This window comes from Camarhynchus parvulus, chromosome 4, assembly GCF_901933205.1.
Source record: "Camarhynchus parvulus chromosome 4, STF_HiC, whole genome shotgun sequence".
Taxonomy (NCBI): Eukaryota; Metazoa; Chordata; class Aves; order Passeriformes; family Thraupidae; genus Camarhynchus; species Camarhynchus parvulus.
Window position 1 is genome coordinate 27,403,097 of NC_044574.1, and position 7,585 is coordinate 27,410,681.

A 7,585-nucleotide genomic window follows, 5' to 3' on the forward strand; every position below is an offset into this window, starting at 1 on the left:
TGTGTTGCAGCCCCAAATTATCAGTTACCTGTGCTAGCTTGGGCCAAGCCCAAACTTTTTGACAACCCATGCCAAATTCAGGCTGATGGCCTGATCCAGGTATCATCCAATCTCTGTTCCCAATACATTCTATAAACACTGTAAAGGCATTTTTTTTCTAACTAGTACCGACTTCAAACTTTCCTAGCCAGTGTTTCGCATTACGGCTTAATGTCATCAAGACAATAGCTCTGATGTGAAATGCTGGCTAGGAAAGAATCATTCTGATGTCATATTAAATTGTAGTGTTAACACTTCTTAACATGAACAAGACAGTATTTGGGAACTCTGTATGGATATTTAGGTATAGAGTAGTACTTTTGCTTCTCTTTTATCTGCAGGTGGCACACCTTATCCTGGCATGATGGTCGATTCTACTTTCTACAATAAGATCAAGAGTGGATACCGAATGGCCAAACCCGATCATGCCACCAATGAAGTGTATGTGTGCATTTGGCTTTTCCACACCTGCCCAGTCTCCAGAGAATTCTGGCTTTAGTCTCTGTTTGATCAGTTATGTTCCTCTACCAGGTGGTTAAACTGGTTTCCTTCCTATCTGCAGGTATGAGATTATGGTGAAGTGCTGGAACAGTGAACCAGAGAAAAGACCTTCTTTCTACCATTTGAGTGAAATTGTGGAGAGCTTGCTGCCTGGAGAGTACAAAAAGGTTTGCTCTTTGTAATTTTCTCTGTGTTTTCTGCATACTGCTTCAGAGGGAATTATAAGCATTGTTCCAGCCATGAGAGCCATGAGCACTGAACTGGCACATTCTAAGCTATGTGAATTATGTGATTAGCATCGGGACATTGCATGTTTGGTTTCCTCAGTCAAACTTGCTGAGAGAAGCAGTTCTGCAGTATTAACTGGGAAGCAGAACCCTTTATGTCTAATTAAATCCCAACAACTCAATTTTTCTACTGGAGAACTAGTTCTATAAATTTTCATGGGATTTTGTAGGCTGTGAAATAATTATATAAAAGGGACTTCTTGGCCCATGTGTATAATCTCCCTGTCTCCTTCTTTGGATCCTGACACCAGCAAGTTTTCCCCTCACAATTCTGATAGCTCTTGACTATTTGTGCTTTCCCCATCATTCAGTGTTTCATTTTTCTGACCTACCTTAACTCCCTTTTCTTTACCTTTCTTTCACATCTACTTGTCTGCTTTGGGCTGCCGCAAAGCTTTGCTCCTGCATCATCTAAAACTTACATGTCACTTCTCCCTTTAAAGCAATTGAACATTCTGGACTTCTCTATCCAGTATTGCTGGCTCATAGGGCAGAATATTTGCTAGGCTAATGAATCACAGCCGCCCATCTGAAGAAAGGCAGCCTTAGTGAATAGCATCTAATGAGGGGGTTGAAATTAATATTTTCAGAGCTATGAGAAGATTCATCTGGACTTCCTGAAAAGTGATCACCCAGCTGTCACACGCATGAGAGGGGACTGTGACAATGCTTACATTGGTGTAACTTACAAGAATGAAGACAAGCTAAAGGACAGGGAGAGTGGATTTGACGAGCAGAGGCTGAGTGCTGACAGTGGATACATCATTCCCCTGCCTGACATTGACCCTGTTTCTGAAGATGAGCTTGGCAAAAGGAACAGACACAGGTAGGTGCAGTTTACAGATCCCTTAGCCCATAGTCACCACCTAGGGTCATGGTCGGCAGTGTCCATTTACACTTTCCAGCATTGTACTCTGCAAATGGTTTCCCTAGCTCTGTTCAAACTACTTACTGGGGGAGTCACATATAAATATGGTAGTATGACTGCCCACAGTGTCTTCAATGGGAAAAAGTTAACTTTGCCTGTTTTGTGGGTGCCAGGGTAAGGCGACTTCTGGTAGGGGGCTTCCATATGTTTTTGGGACTCCTTTAATAGCTTGGTCAAGTCACAGTGGCTGTCTTGTGGATCTGTGGGCACAATTTGCATCACATCTTGCCTCCTTGGAGCTTCATATGAGATCTCAAAGGATTGATTTGTTTGTATGAGACAAATTCTAAAATCTGGGAGAAGTTGTTGATAATATCTTCTATGATCTAGGTCTATATATCTTCTAGTTTTCTATGAAAGCAGGGTGTCCAGAACTTTTTACTTCTTTCTTGTCAATTTGCATGACCAATGCCACTACAACACAGCACTGTCTGACCCTAAGTGTGAATGGTGCAGGTTTAATTCAGCCCTTAATTCATACTGTATAGATTCAGCAACCTAGAAATACCTTTTTTCTTTTTTTTTTTTTTTTTTTTTTGGTGTATTTTTGTGCTTTATTCAAGTGAGGGGAAAAAAAGTCCCTAAAAGTACTATCAAAATTAAGACATATCCTCTCTCTCTGTTATTCTTATCTTACTGTCTGTTATTGCCATCTGATTTTCACCTGACCTCTCCAGATTTACCTAAGTGACCTATAGTGACGGTAGCGTCATAAAACTACTTCTCCAACAAGTATCTGTCTGAGAGTGCTTGGAGGAACATAAGAACAGCATGGTCCTTTGAATTCCAAGGTGGTTCTCTACTTTTGATATACAAGATATGTCATGAAACTAGTGGTGATAGTCACCTGAGATTGCACCGTGGGTCAGAAAGCATCTGGGGAGGTAGTGTTCAGTTCTGCTAGAGACTGCAGTGTTTACTCAACCACAGTCACCACATACCTTATCTCTGAGATATCTGTCTCTTCCAGTTCACAGACATCTGAAGAAAGTGCCATTGAAACTGGTTCCAGTAGCTCTACCTTCATCAAGAGAGAGGACGAGACCATTGAGGACATTGACATGATGGACGACATTGGCATCGACTCCTCAGACCTGGTGGAGGACAGCTTCCTGTAACCCACGGACACCCGCCAGCTCTGCACACAGGGAACCTTCCCCAGCTGTCTACAGACTTCTGCGCCACAGAGAAAACCACTTTATTGCAACGTCAAGGATGTGAAGAGGAGGTGGATTTGTAGAAAGGAACGCCCAGAAATGGGCACAGGACTCAGCCTGAGTATAAATGAAAGAGACATGTTGAAGATGGATTTTTTTAGTGTTGCTTCTTGCAGTACTTCACTAGCATCTCGGTGTTGTTTGCCATTCCAACTGGTAGGAGGATGAAGGGAAAGGCCACAAACAGACCAGTTTTGTGTTTCAAGGGCATTCATATAACTTTGATGGATCAATTTTCCACTGCAGCAATACTTCACCATTGTAATTATGTAAATAACTGTCTACTCAAGGATCTTTTGAGGTGCACATTGAACATATGCCATGGATTTTAGAAGAGGTCATTCCTGAATTCTGTGTACTTCCTCCCTCAATCTCAATGTCAGCTGCTGTTGAACTATCATGTGAATTGAAGAACATGCAAAAACCACTTTTGGACCAAAAAGGTCTAAAACCACAAGGGACTGACCGGTACTATAAAACATGTTACTTTCCACCATTAAAGCAAGTAAAGGGGAATAATAATGATAATAATAATGATAATTAAAATTCAGTCTATAATAGGTGTTAGAAACCTAGTAAGTCTTTATTAACTATAGAAGGTAGCTGTTTTCAAAATAATACTACTACTGTTTTCAGTAACACTAAATGTATATTTTACAATCCATTGTCCTTCAGTAAAAGCACAATATCAAAACACTTTTTTAAGTGCAGGGGAGAAATTTCCAGCCCAAAAAATTTTATGACATTTTTTTTCTTTTTTTTGATCTACACAGAATGGTAATTGTTCTGGTTAGCTAAAACTACTTTATCATGGAGAAAAAAATTTAGATTTTTTTCTTTCATGAGCTGAGTAGCTTTTCTAAGCAGATGTACTAGAAGCAATTAGTTTTCCTCTGATTAAGTGAGGTCCTAAAAGTTTCAATTAAAAAAAAATTATACCAGATTTCCAAGATGCTGGAGAATGGAAGATTATGATAAACCACCAGCAATACCCCATTATTAGTGTTTCATGGTACTCAAAAGAAATCTTATCCTGAAGTTAGCTGTGAAGAATTGATTTGATATTTAAACTATTCAAGAAACAAAGACATTTCTCCTAGCCTGAAACGCAACTTCAAATAAGCAGAAATAAATACGCAGAAAATATTCTTGTCTTAGTTTTCAAGTTTAAACAGGAGAAGAAATCTCTACTATCTTTGCAGACTGTAACTACAAAAGGTAAATGCTTCTAGGAGTGTTTTTTTGGAAAAAGGTGCATGAAAATGAATCTGCTCTCAGCCTGCAATTGTTGATTTTTGACACCACTTATATGAACAAAGTATTATGATTACTGCTATCACTGTACAATGTGTTATTGAGAAATTATGCTTTGGAAGACTTACATGTGAAAAAAATTATATCACTGCCAAGGGCTCCATCCTTTCTGGTACTCAGCTTTCAAACTTTGCCTTAATTCAGTGCAATGAGCACCTTGTGGGATACGCCCAGCCTCTGTTACAATACAACCAATGCAAATGCGGTGCAAACTCATTCCTGTGTTGCAGTATTTTCCTAGGAAGTGTGAAAGAGTGACTGACAGAACATGCTCGATGTCAAACTACAGTTTACCCTCAAATGGCCCTACAAAAAGCTTCGTAAGTCCCCTTGACTTCACTTGTGGACAGCTACAGATCAAACAAAAGCAAACGCAATTTTGGCAGTGTTATAGTGTGGGACACTGCACAGGCAAATAATTCTGGGTCTGGGTTTCAAGCTGTCACCTGGCTGAGGCCATGCACAAGATCACAGCAAATGTGAAAACAGGACCTGAAGCGAGCCCCCACATTTTCAACCCCGATGGAAGCTGACAATCAGAAGGAATGGTGATTGATGGTGCATCCTCTACTTCTTGCATTCCACAGATCAAGAACAAGTGTCTTCCTGGGACCATGCTTTTGCCAAACATGTCACTGAGCTCTGTATGGGGACAACTGTGAAACATAGACCCTTGATATAGCCAGGACAGATGAGATGGTGTGAAATCTCCCTCCAGTTATGAACTATGAATTGAGGAAACACAAATTGTCTATGGATATTTCAGATATCTGAATGGCCACTTGAGATGACATGTGCCTTAATTTGCATGCGTAGTCTTTACAACTGCACATTCAAATTAGGCAAGCAATTTCACCTGCATTTTTTGCACATGGCCTAGTGTTCTTCAGGGTTTGAAAATCAGCCCCAGCATGTTTTATTATATCAGTTACTGGAATCTAAGGACATTTTCGTGCAGCTTTGCCTTCCCCTCACCAGCCTCGTTCTGTATCTCACAGTGCATCTCAGGCTAGACTCAGCCAGTGAATCAGAGCCAGCTCACTTTCTGGTAATGTTAATTCTCCATCCTGGCATGGTTATTGTTCAGATCAATTGCATCCCTGGCAGAGGTCTAGCCAAACCCAGCTCACTGCAGGCTTGGAATCAGACAAGCTGGCCTAGAAACTGGAATGAGAAGAAGAGGAAGAGAGAGGATTTACTAGAGAGGGAGAAGTGTGAAAGGATGAAAATGAATTGCTTAGTTTCACAATATTATCAGTATTACAGACTTTTTTTTTATGGCTTACTTTTTGAGAAGCCACTGGAAGAGATATTCCCAAACCTTTTGCTACAGTAATTGTATAATGACAATCAGTGTTATCCTACAAAATGCAGCTTTTGATTTGGAATGGCCAACCAATTCCTTACAGCGTGGTCTGCAACTTGTACAAAATGGTCCTATTATGTGATGAAGGACGTGAGATATGATGATGTTATACATCAATATGTATATAAGTATTTTTATATAGACTTCTAGAATACTGCCAAAACATTTATGACAGCTATATCACTGCCTTTGTTTATATTTTTTTTACTGTGATATATTCCACAGGCACGTTAACTGTTGCACTTTGAATGTCCAAAAGTTATATTTTAGAATAATAAAAAAGGAAGTGTTTCCAAAATGATGGCTGTTGTGAAATGTTTGAAGAAGGGCAAACTGGCCTGAGTGATGGTAGGCACAAAATGTATTTCAAAAATGCCCCTGTTGATATTTTGTCTTTGAAAAAATCTTGTAAATGAAGATCTTTATATTTCAATAAATGATATATAATTTAAGGATATGTGAGGGCTCTATACTCACTTATTGAAAGATGGTTATAAAAAATCAGTCTTGCTCAGGGATTTTTTCCCTCAAGAGGTCTTTGAGCTGTCTGTGAAGCCATCAATCAGTAATGACAACTCTGTCTCCTAGCCCTTCCACTAGGCACAGTGAGGGAGTGCTGGCAGCAAATGACCAGGATACCAAGTGACATCTGTGGGCAGTCATATTATCTCCCAAAATACAGCAGGTATGGTGCTCCAGCACTGGGTGGGTGAGTGGGTGGGCACTGGGCTCCCTGCCCAAGATGAAACCCTTGGCCTTGGCACCATGTGTGCTGGGGGGTTGATGCCTGCTGCTCTGCCCACACTCAGGAAAGGGCCCTGGCTACAGGGTTTTTGAACTTGTGTTGAACTCAACACCATTGTGAATCACACTAAATTTTTAGTATGGTTCTGTGCTCCCACAGAATCAATTTTACACAGCATATGTAACTGAATGTGAATTTGAGAAGATTTGCAAGATTTCAACCTGAAATTGGAATTAAACTTGGCAGCTGCACTTCCTGCACGAAAGGCTGTCTTGGTTTTCCAGTGGGAGCCAGGCAAGACTGGCTGTGGGAATGCCCTGTGAATGGGTAGGTTAGCAACCTGCTGTCCTTGGGGTGGTCACTGTTCTTACTGGGAACTTGCTGGGAGATGAACTCTCCATCTAACATATCCCCCTCCTCATTCAAATGGGGTGCAGCATCCTGGGCCCTCGCCTTGGATACGAGTTACAGTAGGTCGTGTCTCCTTTGTGTGTCCTCACTGAAAGGAGTCTTTATCCTGCAGCCCTGCACAGACACACACCGCTTCCTGCCACCACAGGGGCACAGGAAAGAGCCCTGGAAGTGCTTGTGCCCTTACATCCTGCTGGGCTGTGCACCTGCTCTTCTGGCAGCTCAGCAGCTGTGTGAGACACAAGGGCCAATGGACTCGTCATTTCTGCTGTGTGGGGGTACCAAAATCCCTCTCTACGCAAGAGCCTGGCTACAGAGCATCCTCCCAAGCACAGGGCATGGCTGTGTGTGCCTGTGAGCATATCTGTCCATGCTCGGGAGCATGGATGGCGAGTTTCTCACCTTCTTGCTGAAGCAGACCCATTTTGGGCAAAATTCTAGCTCCTTGGTCCACCAGACTGGGGGTCTGACGTGAGTTCCACACATCAGCTTGTTCCCTGTCTCAAGGCCTCAGCAAGTGTTTGGCTGGAAATGTACTGAGGGCATGCAATGGCACAAGGCAGAGGCAGTCTGCCCAGGAAACAGGAGCTGTGAGAGAGCAGCACCGTGCCAGGAGCTGAGAAGGGCAGGCTTCTGGCCAGGAGGATAGGAAGGGAATTACTTTCGGTTATGCAGGTAAAAAGATTTTTGGTTAAGCTGTGTTGCTATGAGTGGAAAAAGCAGCAGGTTCACAAGCCAGGAAGAAGTTATCCAGCCCCCTTGAGATGCCCCCCATGG

The 7,585-nt window shown here is 41.9% G+C and overlaps 1 protein-coding gene across 3 annotated transcripts in view; it reads left to right on the forward strand.

Moving 5' to 3' along the window:
• PDGFRA (platelet derived growth factor receptor alpha) overlaps window positions 1-6,109 on the forward strand; it is a 36,169-nt gene extending 30,060 nt beyond the window's left edge. For all 3 annotated transcript variants that reach the window (XM_030946847.1, XM_030946846.1, XM_030946845.1), the window contains exons 20-23: window positions 381-480; window positions 602-707; window positions 1,418-1,653; window positions 2,726-6,109. In XM_030946847.1, the coding sequence (XP_030802707.1) occupies window positions 381-480; window positions 602-707; window positions 1,418-1,653; window positions 2,726-2,873 (590 nt within the window). In that variant the 3' untranslated portion in view covers window positions 2,874-6,109. The remainder of the gene's footprint in view (window positions 1-380; window positions 481-601; window positions 708-1,417; window positions 1,654-2,725) is intronic.
• The last annotated feature ends 1,476 nt before the right edge of the window (window positions 6,110-7,585 follow it).